The sequence below is a fragment of the Rhinichthys klamathensis genome, unplaced genomic scaffold (assembly GCF_029890125.1).
Source record: "Rhinichthys klamathensis goyatoka isolate OS25496 unplaced genomic scaffold, OSU_Roscu_1.1 h1tg000566l_1, whole genome shotgun sequence".
In the NCBI taxonomy this organism is placed as follows: Eukaryota; Metazoa; Chordata; class Actinopteri; order Cypriniformes; family Leuciscidae; genus Rhinichthys; species Rhinichthys klamathensis.
This window is the reverse complement of record NW_026607032.1, coordinates 321,861-340,250: the sequence shown is the minus strand read 5'-3', so window position 1 is coordinate 340,250 and position 18,390 is coordinate 321,861. Positions and strand designations below refer to the sequence as shown.

General features: G+C 39.8%; 1 protein-coding gene across 4 annotated transcripts in view; it reads left to right on the top strand.

The window, feature by feature from the left end:
• astn1 (astrotactin 1) overlaps positions 1–18,390 on the top strand; it is a 267,683-nt gene that overhangs the window by 57,360 nt on the left and 191,933 nt on the right. For 2 of the 4 annotated variants that reach the window (XM_056239482.1, XM_056239479.1), the window contains exons 4-6: positions 2,984–3,133; positions 9,810–9,959; positions 12,167–12,313. In XM_056239482.1, coding sequence (XP_056095457.1) covers positions 2,984–3,133; positions 9,810–9,959; positions 12,167–12,313 — 447 coding nt within the window. The remainder of the gene's footprint in view (positions 1–2,983; positions 3,134–9,809; positions 9,960–12,166; positions 12,314–18,390) is intronic. The other 2 variants (XM_056239480.1, XM_056239481.1) reach the window with 2 other exon arrangements.

Sequence of the window (18,390 nt, the reverse complement as noted above, 5' to 3'; positions counted from 1 at the left end):
AGTTGCATGTAAAAGAGTAACCTGCACAGACTTAAAAAATGCCTCCCTTTGTGCTGTATGGAAGAAAGAAACGCATTCAGCTTTGGAATGACACGAGGGGGATGTGCTTTAAAATTTCCAATAAAACCTCAGACAATAACCTTAATGATTTAATAGCATACTTTAATCATTCTGTAAATTAATTCACACTCCCAATTCAGTGTTTTGATTCAGTGCCTAATTTCAGAGTTACATAAACAACTTGTCAACCAGGCCTTGAATACCTAAGTGAATGCACATGATCAAAGCGTATTGAAGTTCTTTTTACATTTGATATAGCTGTTAAAAAAACTCTTTAGAAATTGAAATTTTCATGCAAAATCCTTTGAATGTCTTTTGATTTATGTATATATAAACAACATGATACCAAATCTATTTTTACATCCAGGAACCGGTGAGATTTAAATTGCATGTACTAAGCACATCATTCGTACATTGCTGGCCCTAAAAATATTTATTTCACCTCAATTGCTCAAGAGTCAGCGGCAGAGCTCGCCTTTTTGGTATGTGGCTGTGAAAAACCCTAAAAGTGCAAACTAAAGAGAAACACTTAAGTGCAAAGCTCCAGAAATTGTACAAAACCTATATTAAAACAGCTGCAGAGAGGAAATCAACATGACATATTTATTTAAGCCAGCCAAGTCCAGGTCCCTGGTCCTAAAGAAGGGCAAAGTGACCGATCGGTTCCGCTTTACCTTAGAGGAGTCACAGATTCCATCAGTAACAGAAAGACCAGTCAAGAGCGTGGGGAAGATCTTTGACAGCTCCATGAAGGACACAACCGCTCTCCAACAAACCAGAGACGACGTGAAGACCTGGCTCACTGCAGTCGACAAGTCGGGGCTTCCAGGAAAGTACAAAACTTGGATGTACCAGCACGGAATCCTACCGAGGCTTCTTTGGCCCCTTCTCGTATACAAGGTACCCATGACAACGGTAGAAGCAGTGGAGAGAACCATCAGTCAGTTCCTCAGGAGGTGGTTAGGGCTCCCACGGTCTCTAAGTAACATCGCCCTCTATGGCCATTCCACCAAGCTGCAGCTTCCCATCAGCAGCTTGCCCGAGGAGTTCAAGGTGACACACGCCCGGGAGGTCCTGATGTACCGAGATTCCTCCAATGGCAAAGTCTCCTCAGCTGGAATCTGCATTAAGACGGGAAGGAAGTGGCAGGCTCAGGAAGTGGTGGACAGAGCGGAGGCATGGTGTCTTGGTTGGCAGCGTGGTGGTGGGGCGTGCAGGCCTGGGCAGTTTTCCTAAGTCACGCTATGACAAAGTAAGAGGGAGGGAGAAGCGTCAGTTGGTGCAGGACGAAGTGCGGGCAGAGGCAGAGGAAAACCACCTGAGCAAGATGGTCGGTATGAAACAGCAAGGCGCCTGGACTAGGTGGGAGAACACCGAGCACCGCAATATCACCTGGACAGAGATGTGGAGCTCTGAACCACTGCGCATCAAGTTCTTCATCAATTCAGTGTACGATCTTCTACCCAGCCCATCCAACCTACACCGCTGGGGCTTGGTAGATTCACCAGCATGCCAACTGTGCCAAAGGAGTGGCACACTGGAGCATATCCTCAGCTGCTGTCCAAAGGCTTTGGGGGATGGGCGGTATCGCTGGCGACATGACCAGGTCCTCAGGGCTTTGACCGATACAATCACCGCAGCGATTCAGAGCAGTAAGAGTCATCATCCCTCCAAGCATACCATCACCTTTATCTGACCTGGGGAGAAGGCACATCAGCAGCCACGCTCCCCAGGTGGGCTCCTCGCCAATGCAAGAGACTGGCACCTTCAAGTGGACCTGGGAAGGCAGCTCAAGTTCCATAATCACATCACGGCCACTTCACTCCACCCAGAAGTGGTGATAACATTGGAGTTGACCAGGCAGGTGGTCATAGTGGAGCTTACTGTCCCCTGGGAAGACAGATTGGAGGAGGCAAGGCTGGAAAGCATGTAGTGGACAGTCGTTGCTCCGAACACTCAAACTCCTTGGAGTTAAAGGACAACTGTGCAGACGAGCCATAAAGAACATCTCTGAGGCTGCAGAAAAAGCCTCACGATGGCTGTGGATCCAGAGGGGGTATCCGTGGAGTAGCACACGGAGTGGAGTAGCTACATCCGTGGAGTTAGCTGCTCCATATATACACCACTTGGACACAGGCCGGGGACTGATCACCCCCGGCAGGGTCGCCTGGGCGAGGGTGTCTGTTGATTAAAGAACACCGAAACACCTGTTGACCCTGGGTTCTTCACTGATGACGTGTCCAAGTAGCACCAGTAGGTGTATGCTAGAACATTTATTTAGCTAAAGCTATTTTTCACAAATAATATGAAAGTGATAACACTGTATATTCCCGCTAAGCAAAACTGCTCATTTGCCCGTGGGTGCATGGCACCCATGGAACCCATTTACGCTCTGTAATACTCAAGGATAGATGTGATTCACATGACCAGACCCGAGTTTGTGCCAGATTGGCCTTGTCCATTGGACACACAGAATTTGGAATGGCCACCCCTTATCAGATGTGAAATGATGTTGATGTTTGCCTTGAAGAGTAGCCCATTATAAATACCCCTAAAAAGCTTTGCAGGAGAGGAGCGATTTCATGCTGTCACAGTAATTTGCCTAATACAATGAAACCCTGCAGTGCCAGTTGTCTTTGTTGTGCAATTTACTCATTATAAAGGGGCAGACTAACTACAGGGGATGGCGATGTTGCGTAATGGTGAATGACGGAATGTCATATCCAGAATCGCTGGACTGTGAAGGCTCTCAGTTGCTTTCGTTGTAATATAACCCTGAAAATACTTCACATAGACCACTTAGACTTGTCCTTCTGAATGACAAGCGTTTACATAAAGTGTCTCTGCATGCCCTTGGTGGACTGTTATTTGCTGCTCATTCGTCTGTCTTTCTTTATCCCTAATTGTAACCTTTTTCCATCAGGGAGTGATAGTACGAAACTGTCCCTAATGAGCAAGTACAAGGATAACATCATAGCTACCAGTCCTGTCAACAGCAATCACCAGCAAAACACACTCCTCCCACACAATACCTCCACCAACCAGCGCAAGCGTCTGTCCAGCAAAACGCATGGTGAGTCTGGATATAAGGGGTGAAACGGTTTCTGTAATCTTACTGTTCACCATTCATGGTTCTGTGTGCGTTTTGTACTGTTAGTTAGTTCAGTGTACTAACTTAGCATACTGCTAGCTTAGCCTGTATCCTACACAAGTCCCTTACCCTACACATAACTGCAGGAATGATTAGTGCAATTACAGTACCATTTGGAGTATGGAGGATGTAAAACTTTTTAAATGTTTTTGAAAGTCTCTTATGCTATCCAAGGCTCTTTTTGATAAAAAAAAATAAAAAATACAAGAACAGTAATATTGTGAAATAGTATTACAATTTAATAACTGTTTTCTATTTTAATCTATTTTAAAATATAATTTATTCCTGTGGTGGCAAAGTTGAATTTTCAGCAGCTTTTACTCCAGTCTTCAGTATCACAGGATCCTTCAGAATTGTTTCTTATTTTTAGCAATGTTGAAAACGGCTGTGCTGCTTACTTTTGTGCAAACCGTGAATATTATTATTTTTTTCAATTTCAGGATTATAATGAAATTAATTAAATTAATTAAATTAGCATTTATTTGAAATGTATATTTTGTGTAAAAGTTTACCGTTACTTTAATGTCTTTTTGCTGAATAAAAGTACTAACCCAGCTAACAATTTATGGTTCCCAGAACGTTCTGGGAACGTTAGTTTTTGGTTGCAGGAACGTTCCCTTAAGGTTATGGTTTTGGTTAGGTTTTGGTTCCCATGGAAAGTTTTCTTAACGTTCAGGGAACGTTAGTTTTTAGTTACATTGCAACCTTTAGGCAACCTTTAGGGAACGTTCCCCTAATGTTGCAACCTTTTTGAGTGAATCTAAGTGACTGCAAACCTTTTATATGCTACGTCATTAAATGGAGCTGGTTTAAATAAACATTTCAAAACCGCACTCAGAACAACCAAAAACAACCAAACGGGAACGTTGTGTGGAGGTACAGTGCAACCACAGGAGAACATTTTAGTTGGTTGGTTCCCTTAACGTTTAGGGAACGTTATAACCCTGAGGGAACGTTCCCTAAACGTTAGTTTTTGGTTTGGTTCAAACTAACCTTTAGAGAACCATAAACTAACGTTCCCTAAACGTTCTGTGTTAGTGAGGAATCTCTTACCAAAAAATGAAATCTTACTGAGCCCCAATGTTTGAACGGTAGTGTATGTTTAGATCTCATAATAACTTATTTTCTTTGCATTTATTTTTTTTCTTATTTTTCATTTAGGGTGTGTTTCTGGTTAAAAAAAAAGAAGTATTTTTATTGGCATTAAACGAACTGTACAAAAACCGTGACCACAGAACCGTGATACAGACTGAACCGTGACCAATCTGAGCCTTTACACCCCCACTGAATATCCCCTTCCTTCCACACAGATCTCATTCCAACCACTGTCTATGTCTGTAATCATAACCACACACAACTATTTGTCTTCCACTCTCTTAGCTATCCCGTTCTAGGGTGGCTTGTGGGGCTCGATACCAGCAGCGTTTTCTCTCTCTCTTTCTGACAGTGAGTTAACACACTACGCAGTGTTACAGAGCCACTCCTCCTGTCACTCATTCAGCTCAGCGGCAGTCTAGGCACTCACTCTCTTTCTTTCTGGTTGAATATTATGATATAATATTACTCAAGTTTAGCACATATGTCAGCTAAACATTCAGTTTTCCATTAATGACCCTGTGCTGCCACTGTTTCATAATGAACCGAACATGTAAAGGTTTTCGGTTCATTATGAAACAAAGGTCTCTAACATTGTATTTTGGCAATGAACTGAAACCGAAACAGTGATATGGCTTTGTGTCTTTATAAAACAGCAAAAGACAGTGCTGCGTGTTTTAAAGAGAAGTGCGCATTTTCCTTACCCGATCAGCTGGTGATCTGGTGTTAGTTTTCTCCAAAATAAAAGCTCAAGGTTTTGTTTAATGAACTTTACTCCAGCATAGTACAACAGAGTTGCTTTTAAGTCTGTAAAGTTGTAACAGAGTTGCTTTTAAGTCTGTAAAGTTGTAAGCACCAAGTTAAAATGTCCTTGGACAAACTATATTTGGGCTTAGTCCCGAATGTTTACAATGTCTGGCTCTGCCGCTGGTTTGAGTTTCTCTTCCTAGAGCATTTTGCTTGGCTGATCAGACCACCAAAAACTTTTATGAGGTATTCATATGCTTTTGTGATATTGGTTGGCTGTGGAGGTCTGCATGTATTTAAGCTACATAGATTCTACGAGGGAAACATGCCTATATATATATACTCTCTCAGATTTGCTTTGGGCACGAATATCTGATGTCCAGTGAAGTGTTTTCCTTGAGTAAGAATCTGATTTCCTTGCAGAACAAATATTTGACTCTCTGCTCATGCTTTAATGCTTCATTACCTCAGTCTAGCAGACGTACGGCATCTCTCTGACCTTCAGACCAGCATTTTTTTTATACCCAATGCACTTGGATTTTCCATTTACTGCATATGAATGTAAAGGTGCACTCAGGAATTCTTGCCTCATTAAAAAGCTTTACAGAATTGAATAGATTTTTTATTTTTTTTTATTTACACAGATGAAGACTTCAATCAAATCAGTAGCCTAATAAAAGTTGCTAGTATAAGAGTGGGTGGTCATGCTGAGATCACATGTTAACTCGAATGCTACTTGCTTTATCTTTTACTCACGTTATCTCAGAATTTCCCCCCTATTATAGGACACTTTCACAACCCGCAGAATATATTAACCATGGCTATTATATATATGCTCTAAGTGTCACATGATCCACTGGTCTAAACATATAGATAGAGTGATAGACCAATGACATATCTATCAACACAGAAAATTACCGAAATAATAGTTTAATAGTCATAGTTAAATGGGAGCTGCTGATCTCTGCTATAAACAGGCCATATCATGCCATTTTACAAGTCTTTATGTTGTTTTTCGGGTCTAGAAGAATAGGTTTTCATGATTGAATGTTCGAAAAATATATAATTTTGCACATATTTTTCCACCTCCACCTCCATTTCATCACCTCTCTTCCCAGTCTGTCTTTAACACTCTGTTTAGTTCCTGTTTCTATGAAGCCTCTCCTTCTGAAAATAGCAATGTGCTCCGATTGGTCAACCGCTTTGAGTGTGTTTATGAAATGTCACGCCCTGTCCCATCACCAGAAGTGTCAACACATTACTACCACAACTCAACTAGGTTTCGCCCCCCTCTCACTGCTCTTGACTGAATCACTGTTGTAACTTAAATAAGAATAAATGTGTATTTAATTTAAATAGTGAAGACTATGCGGTGTTTTTTTTATATATACATTTGATTACTTTATACAATTTATGTAGTGTTTCTTATTTATAGAGCTTGAATTTTTTCTGGTAGGTCTATTTCATTTGTATCAATGTTCTATTGTAGTTTCTTTGTTCTTTCTTTATCATTGTTTACTTGTCTTCAGTAAGCTTGAGAGTTTTTAAAAAAATTTTTTTACTTAGGCTAGTATTAGTTTTTGTGATATTGAAAATGGTGAAAAGAATTATGATTTATAATAAAAAACATATTTGAATAAAAAAAAACTATATTGTGATATTGTTATCTTGAAATAACTCATATCATGATATAAGATTTTGGTCATTTCACCCACCCCTAATGAGGACTATTATGACTTCCCAAGACTACAATCGAGGTGGGTCAGAGAGTTCAGAAACAGTGCTTACTGATTTAGAGAAAAACTCACTTTGTTGTGGACTTTGTGTTTTGTAACTATGATACCTTTGTCATGCTCAAACAGCAACATAACACACTAAAGAAAGTTGAAAATGTCAACAAAAAAAAAACCCCCACATAATATGGGTGTACACATTATTGTGGAGGTAGAGTGTGTCTTTCCAATCCCCTAACTGCACCATGGATGAGTTTCTCTCTGAGGGTTTGAGCCTGTCTTTGGGTTACTGGCCTCATACAGCTCTTTCTGAACTCCAAAATAGGAGATCCTCATTTCCAATATAGCTTTTCATATTTATACTGATATTGCCCTGTTTGTTTATTGAGCATCTAATTTTTTTTTAAATTATTATTATTGCATGATTACAGACAAAGTTTCCTCTTTATTCTTCTGTATGACTGTTCAGAGCAAGTGAGCGAGCAATCCACGCGAAAGCAGCTAAAGGCTATGTTTAGACTCCGTTCACATCGCCGGAGGAGAATGTGCGTGAGTGCACAGATCCTCTCAAGTCTTTCTCTCTTTTTTTCTCAGTCACACCTGCCTCTCTCACCTTATCTATTTATACCCCTCATTTTTCATTACACAAATTAGAACTGTTGCTCTCGGCATTTGACGTTTTTCAGCTATCTCTAGGTCAACCGTATCGGCGTAGGTGTTTGTACTTCATCTTTCCTCATTGTGAGACCATTCTGGTGACACTGTGATTCCAAGACCTTGCAAACGATTGAGTTCTATCACCCTGAAATTGAATGGCGGTACAAAATAACTTTTTTGTTGTAGGAGGCGTGTGCACCTGCACTGCATGCCGAGAAGCTGTTGGCGCTCCATGTTGAATATTTAAACAAGCTCATCTTTTATTCCCCTCCACGGAGCTTTGCACCTTTGGCCCCTGCCTAATTGTGGAGGCTTAGCGCACAGTCCTCACCTGCTCTGTGAGGTTTACGGCTAATTCCTTTGAAGGTGCTTCTTTTGTTCTCATTTGTTACAAATACAAAAAGAGGCATTGGCTTGCAGGCATGTGTCATTTCGAAATGGTGTAACTGTTGGAAGTCTTAAATGCCAGGTGTTTCATCAGCTTTTTTTGTTTGATTTTCTTTGTATAATCAAGCTGAGCTATTTTTAATGTTGTACTCGAATTCACTAACTGTTGCATGGTTTTTAAGCACAAAGCCTGCAGTGTATTTATCTGGCATCCAGTTTAAACAGGCATTGAAATATAAAAAAATTGTGCAAACGTGCCTTTATGTAAATTAGGCTCATTGTGGATTGTGCTTTATTCACAAGTCACCCGTATTTACCTGTAAGCGATTAGCAATAAGCATAATTTTATTTAAGATGAATGTTTTTATTGTGCTTTCTATTTTTATTGATCATGGCAGCTGTTATCCATTAAAATTTGATTAAATGAGCGTTTACTAAATAGGGTGCTAAATCACTGCAGACAGCGCATGCAAATAAACAGTAATTAGTGATTCTCAGTGAATTCTTTCTAAAATGTTTACTGTAAAATCGTTTTGACAGCGTGGATGCTTTTAGAAGACATATTGAGGACATCTGGTATTTTCACATTGTTTTTGTACTTTTTAATCCTTCTTTACAGTGTGTATCATTTGCGGTGATGTGCTAAAATAAAATGCTTGCTTTTCAGAACTTTCTATACTCCTGATTTCACTGTAGGGCCAAAAAACTGCTGCTGTTCTTGTGACCCGCCTGAATGTTGTTTGCATCACAGCTTTAAATATTTCATGTGTTGTTTTATGGCGGTATGAAAAGATATTGCAAAAATAAGCATGTTCAGTTCATTTCGTACAGATGGCTCATCTATAAATTAATAATTATTTGATCCTCCTCTGCACCAGCAGAGATGTTTTTAACGGATAGCCACACTGTTGTGTGGATACAGAGTTACTCAAACATTATTTCTCATCATTGCGAGGCAGTCTAATCCACAGGTCAGTGCGCTCATGCATCTCTTCCTCATGCGCTGCATAATGAAAGCGTTTGTCTAGCTCTGACGGGTAAATTGTGCCTTTTGTGCACAGCAAAAAAAAAAAAGAGCTCAAGGAGGCGTGCATCTCTTATCTCAGTCACACTCCTTACCTCCTGTTCATTACTTATATTTACTCAATACTCTTCTGAGAGGAGAAGGGCATCTCACAGAACGATGACTTCTGTATTGGTTCCGGCTTATTCTCTGTATGTCACATTGGGGTGCGCTGTGTGTATGTGATGTATGTTTGCAATTATGCAGTTTCTAATGTATTTTTAATTTATTTGAATGCTTTGCAGACCTTTTTACATTGCAATTGCTTGATGTCAAAACACTATTATATGATTATATGATGTGAATATTTAACTCTATTGTATTTAGATTTCTGCTTATCATTGTCATTTATTACATAATTTCATTCACACTTTGACATCTAACATGCGATTTAAATAGCAACACTTTTGCACTGTTTTTTTCTGCATAATCTGTATGATTTTCCCTCATTACAAAAATCAAATGGTTTCCGAGTTTGATATTTCTATTGAATCTGTTGTTTGGGGGGTTGGCTTTGTATAATTACTTTCTGTATTAATCAATAATTCTAGATAAGTAAACAAAAGGATTGTCAATTAGACAAAAATCATCCTATTGTCATGCTGTCACATTTGTTTAATCTCAAACCCTCAGAATGATATTGTGTTTGGAAATGTTGTTGTATGTCTTAGGTGAAATCATTTTTTTTTTTTCTAAACTGACTTTGAAATAATCTGAATATTTAATTGGATTGTCAGTCAACAATTAATGTTGACTTTGATTGTTTCTGGGACCAGTCTAATTTGTTTATGGTTATTTTTACACACAAAATAACTGGAAGGTTTGTCTGGACACTTGACGGTGGGCCTACATGCTTTTTTTTATAAATATGGTTTGATGAATGAGTTGATGGATGGTGTTTGTGTGAATTCAACAGCGGGTTCAGTTTTCCTGAACCCGGACGGGGACTCTGGAACTGAGGCAGACAGTGAGCCGCAGTTGACCTTCTACACCGACCCAAACCGCAGCCGCCGTCGCAGTCGAGGTATGAGAAACGGTAACGTCAACACCGCGTGGGGCTCCGGGGGTAAGGAGGATTTCCACACCATCGCATGATTTAAACCCGCACAGCCTGACTGTGGCCATTTGGTGTTCGTGTCACACTTTGTTCGGAACCCGAGCAAATCATTAGTTGTGAAGCGGCTTGCCTGAAAACTACCTCATTGACCGCGGCATGTCGTTTCGTGTGAGATTTGCCATTGATTTGCCATTGCAGTTGAATGCGGTGTTAAAACAATTTACAGGAAAGCATAAATGCTTCACTTTTTTGTATTTTTTTTTAACGGTCTTACAAATTGGACTGAGGGTCCCTGAGCAATTTTTAAGTTTCCTCTTTGTGGACTCCATGGACCTCCTCTGAAAATGAATGACGACTAAATGCAAGCTTACAAGTATTTAAGCACCTTAAGCTTAGCAGCTCCATCTGTAGACCACCATTCAACATTAAGCACGGTAAATGTGTGTATGCTAAGAGAGCGTGTGACAAAACAGTTGGACAGTACTGTCAGACGCTAATGGCTAGAGTCTGTCTGAAACTCATAGCCTATTGTCCCCGAAGGAGCGCTGCATTGTGTTCTGGAGAGACCTGAATGCAGAGCTCTCTAAACTCTTGAGGAGCTGCCACTTGAAAGGCAACTAACAGACGATCACTTTGGCTTTAATTCTTTCTCCCTCTAATTACCAAAATGCTTAAACCCTGTACTTGTCAAAAACACTACTAGTCAGATGTGGCAGCAACAACACCTTTAATTGGACTTAAGTTAATAATAGAAGTGGCTTGTGTCGCATTTTTTTACTCTCCTAGATCACTGCGTGAATTGTTGATAAGTTAAGAGCAGCGTGTTGATTTTGATAGACATATTTGTGTACGTTAACATAAAAAAATGTTGGTGTTAATATAAGCTGTCGAATTTGAGTGAAGTGAAGGAAGGTATATATATATATTTATATATATGCTGACATTTATCTGACTTCTTCACACAATTTTAAAGCTTATAATACTTACAGAAAGGAGGGAAAAGCCAGGGGACAAAAAAAGCCAGATTATTTTCTTATCTGAAAGGAATTATTTTTAAATAGTTTTGCCTGTAATTAGTCCTTGGAAGATGTGATTGGCTCAGCAAAGGACCAAGCACAGTGTTTCATCTGCTGTATGTCAAAGTGACAAAATGTGAAAGGACCAATTATTCCTCAGTGTAAATCAACTGATGAATACTCAATAACATAAGGAAACAAACCAGTTTTTAGATTTCAAAATTTGCCCACATAATTCAGTGCTTTGAAACCATTTATACAAATTGCTGGCAGATGTGTGCAAATGTTTGAATCAATGCTTTTTTGTTTTCTTTTGCTCATGTGTCTTTATTTCTTCAAAGTCAATCAGGTTGTTTTTTTTATGCGGGATCTCTGAGAACATCCACGCTTAAGATGACGATATATATTAAGTATCTATGCTTTAATATGGCAAAACAGGGATTCCTCATTTGTATATGGTCTGCTGCATCATTAATGCAATGCTTAGCAGTTACATTGATTTGTAACTGCTGTGACTCTGTTTTTTTACCTACACTGCATATAATCATTGTAAATATGTCTGTCAGTTGTATTTTGATCTTTATCATCATCATCTAATTTCATTTCATATGTATTTCATTGCTGTTTTCAACCTGCTGCACGCTATTGTTCATGTTTATCCTGAGCGTTTTAAACATTGTGTTGATGAGCAATACAACTAGCAACATGAATGTCCTTGATATCTGATCATCAGTATTGTGTCTTCATAGATTTGTGATTTGGTGTGTTATGTCATCTTGTGCGTTGATATAATACCATCAGTGTCTTGTGCCTTGATTTTACATGTAGCAGATATACTGGGCAGCACTACACCAAACCAGTTTGGCTGTATTACAAAAAAGTTATCAAAAACAACTTGCATTTGTTTTTGTTTTTTTAATATTTTGCCATTTGCAGTTTTTAGCATAAAAGCAGCAGGCTTCAAAAGGAAAACTGTTATCTCTCCACCGCTTTATTCGTGCCAGATCTGCCGCCGCTTGCAGAGTTTGGCTGGCTGGTTTGATCCAGTGCTCCTTTCATGGACCACCAACCCTGATGTGGGCTGTTTTTTAACTGCCTCCCTTGTGCCTTCCTGAGGTGCACATAGAAATGTGAACTTTCCAGTCTTGTAGCATCGCTCTTTTATTGCATTCTCTCTCTCTCTCTCTTTCCTCTCCTCAGGTTCCCCACGGAGCCCTATCAACAAGACCACCCTGACTTTGATCAGCGTGGTGAGCTGTGTGATCGGCCTGGTCTGTGCGTCCCACCTCTCCTGTAGCCTCAACGTCAGAGTCATACTCCACGTACCAGAGCACCTCATTGCAGACGGTAATCTCATCACCCGCTTCGCTTCCCCCCCCGGCCCCTGACCAGCAGGGGTCCTCAGCCCCCCCGTCTACCCCCCACGACTTCTGCTGTATTAAAGCAAATGTCATGCCGTCTTCCACCTGTCTCTTGTGAAAAGCCTAACAGATGCGTGCTGAAAGCATCAAAGCACAATCATACACGAATGCATGGTCTCTAGTTGTGTTTCAAATGATGTACACCGTGTACTTGTACTTACACTATGTACTCGGGCATCTAGTGAATGAATTGTTAAAGAGTAGTATGGTCTCAAATGAAACACTAACGTTTATTTTTAATTGTAACACAGAAGGTTTTCAGACACACATTCTCTCATTTGGTGTTTTCGTTAGCTTTAGGATGTTAGCTAACCTGAGTCTGGTAGGTAACCTGTAAGTTATTATGAAAGCCCCACCTCATATTGTTAAATGTACAAATATTGAAAAATGAACGAGACATGCTAAAGCACGCCTTTTATGAAGTCTTGATTCTGTTTTTGTGGGGTGTACTAGAACATGATTTCATGCTTGATTGTTAAAAAAAAAGACATTATTTTTCACATTACAGTACCTCTCTCCCCAGTCTGGCCCGAACGTGTTGTTTATTTCCTGTTTCGATGAAGCCCCTCCTTACGAAATAAAAAATGTGCATTGATTAGTTAGCTGGCCCAGTGTGTTGTGATTGGCACCGCGTGTTCGGGAAATGTCACGCCCCTAACCATAACCGCGAAAGTGGAAAAAGATCAGTGTCATTTCATTTCAGTTTATTTATATAGGGACAGTACAAAAAAAACATGATCCCAGTCAAAGCTGGAAAATATGTATTGTACATAGAGAGTATAGCAAGAGCTAATTTGCATCTCAGGTCCCTAGAAAGGCTTTTCTAATAAAAAATAAATAAAACAACAAATACTACTCATAGAATAAAACTACCACAATATGTCACTTATAGATGTAGATGTCACTCAAATACCAACCAAAATTCATACCAGAAATGAGCTTACAACGGAAGCTTAAAACTTCACATGCACTTTTACATTACATTACACTCTTACAGTGCATTTTAATAAGATAAAATAAAACTTTTACTTACAGGCCCGGCGCCACGAGGGGGCAAAAGGGAGCATTGCCCCCTCAGATCTGATTTGTGCCCCCTCAGTTTAATTTTTGTGTTCATGGTTACAAATGAAATGTTTAACCTTTTGAGCGGTACGGTCCCATGGGATGTATAATGTCCAGTGACGTGACATCACTATTCGCGCGTTGGAGCCAGAGACGGACGAGCTCAGCGCTGTCATATATCAAAACTATGCAGTGTTTTCAACCTCATAATGTTTATTTTAGGTTTCAGACATTGAAATACACATAAGCACTAGTAAAACAATACATTTGGAGTTTGTAAAATACACACGGATGTCTGTGGAAGCAGTAATAAATTAAAATATAATTTGCCAACGTGTGTTCATATCAGACAAACATAGTGGAAGTGACTATAAAGTTTACTCTATTCTTCTCACAGTTCACCGGCCACTTTCTTACATAAATTTCGGTAGAAACTGATGACTGACAGCCTAACAGGACTCTCTGAACTGCGGCGCAAATAAACATGGTGGCGCCCATCTCACGTTATAGATCAAGATTATTTATAAAGGTTTTAAACGACCAAACACACTCACTTACACATTTTTGACAATCGGAATATCAGTTGATGACATGGTAAGCAAGTTTGTGAATATTTTGAATAAAAAAGGAAAAACGAAATAAAAGCGATACACATCTGTCATTCATTATTGTGGCTGCTGTGTGTCACGTGACAAATATGACGCGTTGCCATGGAAACATTAAGGGGGAACGTTCTAAAATAAAAACTCACTCTGGGGAGTCAGTTAGAATACTTAACCGTGAAAGAGTTTATATATGAATAATAATTTCTGCTGGCTCATTTTTTTATTATGCGGTTACCTGTGCAGTTGCATATGGAGTGTTTTATGGAGTGCTGCATTTAAAAATCTGTTGTTCCAAAGCGAGGTGTGTATTGATTGTTCATTGATGGTATAAAGTTAAGCCCCCTTAACAACTTCACATGCCCCCTCAGTCATTTCATCCTGCAGCCGAGTCTGCTTGTACATATTACAGTTTTACATAATAAAATGGTTACATTTAAATATGCGAGCAGTTCTGGTTTACTTTCAGGAGAAGCTTTTGTGCGTAGCCTGCATTGTACTCTTAGGGCCCTATTTTAACGATCTAAGCGCATGGTCTAAAGCGCAAGTGCACTTAGGGCGTGTCCGAATCCACTTTTGCTAATTTAATGACGGAAAAAATGGTCGGCGCACGCGGCGCATGGTCTAAAAGGGTTGTCCATATTCTCTTAATGAGTAATGTGTGTGTTTTGGGCGTAACATGAAATAAACCAATCAGAGTCTAATTTCCCATTCCCTTTAAAAGCCAGTTGCGCCTGCACCATGGTGGATTCGCTATTTACATGATGGAATTTGCAAGCGGAAAGACTTTTGAATAAAATATGAACGCTTCTCCAGAGCGCAAACGGATCTGCTTGTGTGCGAGGTTAAAGCGCGCGAGCAGACCATCTACGGATCTTTATGTACTCAATATTAATCTTTTGCATTGTAATCCTTTTATTTTTAATATTTGGCTAGTTTGTGTGCTGCTGGGCGTCCCTGTGTGTGTAATAAGCAGAGTGTATGCGCGTTGTGGACCCGCCTATAGGCACACATTACTAGCGCTCTTTAAATATATTTTTTTTAACTTTAGACCAGGTTTTTGTTGGTCAATGGCGCAGTCTATTTCAGTTGCCTCAAAATAAAACGCGCCAACAATGCGCCTGAACCCTTAGTTTCTGGAAGCTGTCCTCCGTAAAAATTGCACTGCACAGACAAATGTTGAGGTTATAATGTTCGGGAACAGTGTTTAAAATCAATTTTAACCACTCTAAGTTCATCAGCCTTAGGAAGGTCGAACAAATGAGTTTTGGAAACGGGGTGGGAAAAAACAGTGTCTCTTTGACACAGCGACAACACAGGCCCTGTCCCAAATGGCACACTCCGGACTTGTGGACTTCCTCAGAGTCCACACTTCGGTGACGTCATGTAGTGCAGACCTATAGGGCCCTTAGCGCGAGTCCGCGAGGGCGCATTGAGAGGTTTTTTTGGGACAGACTCGATCGTCACGCCGGAAACAGGAAGACGGTCTGATTGTTGTTATGGACAGGAGCTACAGGTTCGGGGAAATATGCTGCCTATTGGTGTTGTGTTTACATATGACTCAGTAAAGCCCTGACATTCTGTTCTATTTATTTAATGAATCATAATGTGATCATATTATTCAGCTCGCTATTATTAGCCTATGTTTGAGACATCAACCACTGGTCGATGATCATAATGTTTGTATAAACTTGTCATAAAAACCGTAATGATAATTACACTTAAATATTTTCTTCTCAGCCATGTTAACAATTGTCCGTGAGCGAAATCTCCTCGCATCCGTTTTCTGATTGGCCTTTCGCAAGGATTCCTGGGTAGTTAAAGTGCGTGGAGCCTGCATCTATGCGGGCTTCGCGGAAGACCGCTTCAAGGGTACAAAGGGGGCGCTGCTGAGCACACTTCAGAGCGTTAAAATGCTAAATGGGACGGCCTACGGACTCGTAGACTCGGCGAGCACGCGCAATTTAAGTCCACGAGACTGAAAGTCCACATGAAGTGCGCCATTTGGGACAGGGCCACAGTTTTCTCTAATGCAGCTCAACCAGGCCTCGTCACCTTTTTTTGTGTATTCCGTGGGCGGAGATTATTTAAATGAGTAACATTGTGACTTCATAAGATCTGGAAACGCATTGCAATCCAAACGAGTCATTCTTAGCAGTTATTGGAAAGTAGATTCTGTTAAACACAATATCTCCCTTTGGAGTGGACTTTGAGCTTTGTAACCTTGCAGATCTTTTTCATGCTCAAACAGCAACATTACACACTAACTAAAGATGAAAAAGTGATGTGAAAAAAGGTGAGTTCTGTCTTGTCCATAGATGTTTTCCATAGATGTCTCCACCGTCTTGACAATTAACCTTTAAGCTACATCATTATTAAAAATCAAGTAGCTAACTTCAGAAAGAAGGTAGTACACTACAAGTTGCCATAAAAAAAGAGTTAATTACTCAACTACACTGAATCTATTTAAAGAGCTAGGTAAATTAAATACATCAAATAGAACTAGAAACAACCTAATAAAACATGAAGACATGTTGACTAAAACTTGGACAGTTTGCTTAAAATGTACAGAAATCATCTGAACGAATCAGTACATGAATCACTGAATCCAAGCAAACTGATTGAAAAGAGAGTGAAAATGAAGGACTATTGATTGATGATTTCCTTAGCCTGCTTGGCTGTATGTTGTGTGTCTGTGTGTGTGAGAGAGAGACAGAAAACTGAGATGTAGCATTTTGTTACGATGAATTGCTACTTGTTGGAAAAAAAATAGCTTGCGACTGGAAAAAAAGCGACATTATTTTGAAAACAGCTGAGCTATTGTCACGTTATAAAAAATGTAGTTAAGTTAGTAGCGCTACTTGTAGTTAGTTACTCCCCAGAACTGGACTCTGAGACACACACTACTGTAAACAACAACTATAGCCACTTTCCCCAAGGGTTTTCTGTTTGCGCTTTGGACCTAAGTTACGTTTGTGTTGGATGAGCTTGTTATTGAATTTCAATGTTGCACCTGCAGTCCAAGACCATAGGCCAGTCTCTCTCTTTCTCTCTCTCTCTCTCTCTTACTCTCTTTCTTCTCGCTCTTTTTTTCAGCTCCTTGGCATTTCAGCCGTCATTTCTAGAGTTTGGGCGATATGATGGATTGTGACTGGCTTTGCTCATCTGTCATTTCGTCTTTCATGCATAGCTCTTTTCTATGGGGTCTGGTGCTTTAGGGTAGATTAACATTCACATAGATGTCTAAGTGGAAGAAATCCGAAAAGAAGAGACTTGAAGGATTCACAGTTCGCCTTTTGAATTTGAAAAATCAGATTTAAGAAACGTCTATAACTGTCTAACAGTATTACAGGGCAAAACTTTATGTCAAAGCAGATCTGATAAAACTTGATTTTTCTGAAAAAAAACTGTTCTGCATGGCACATATTCAGAGGGATAATGCAGAATACACAATGCTTCCAGTTCTGTGCATGATCCATGAAACATAGCAATGCATATTATGCATAGAATTTCAGTTGTAAGGATTTTGCTTTGCTTTAAAAGCTTTGCAAAAAGAAAGTCCAAAACATAGTTTAATGCCTAACAGTTTGTGGAGGAAAAATATACATGCTGCTATTTATACACTTTTTCTTGAGTCTCGTATAATGTTGATGTGACGCACAAATATTATCACGGATAATAGTTTCGCAGTTGTTTTGGCTGATGAGTCAGTTGAGTAAATGACTCAGTGACTCACAAAAAAAGTATGGAAACCTGCAGGAAGAGTCACTGAGCGAATCAGTGAAGGGATCTGAATGAATCTATTAAAGCAGCGGTTCCCAAACTTTTTTTCCTGCGCACCCCCTTCTATGTCCCAACCGGGTTGGCGCACCCCCAATCCCCACTTCAAAAAAAAAATGCAACAAAGCTTTGTTTTATCGCCCTATAAAGACTCATGTTTAATCATGCGCTAATAACCAGAACACGCATGACAATAACAACATCAACAAAGTTTCAATATAATGCAACAAAGCTACGCACAAGCTTCCACTTTTAACCCTTCCACACGTAAGTTTAAAATATTTTAACTGACCCCCCAGCGTGAGTTTTTCAAGGCGACCGTTATTTAGAACTTGTCACTTTAATGTTTCCATGGTGACGCGTCATTGCTTGTCACGTGACACAGCGCAACCACAACACAGCGCTGAATGAATGATGATCTGCTTTTATGTCATTTTTCCTTTTTTATCAAAAATATTCACAAATGTATTAGCTATAACATGAAACACTGACATTCCGATTGTCAAATATGTGCAAGTGGATGTGTTTTATTGTTCAAACACCTTCATAACGATGACGA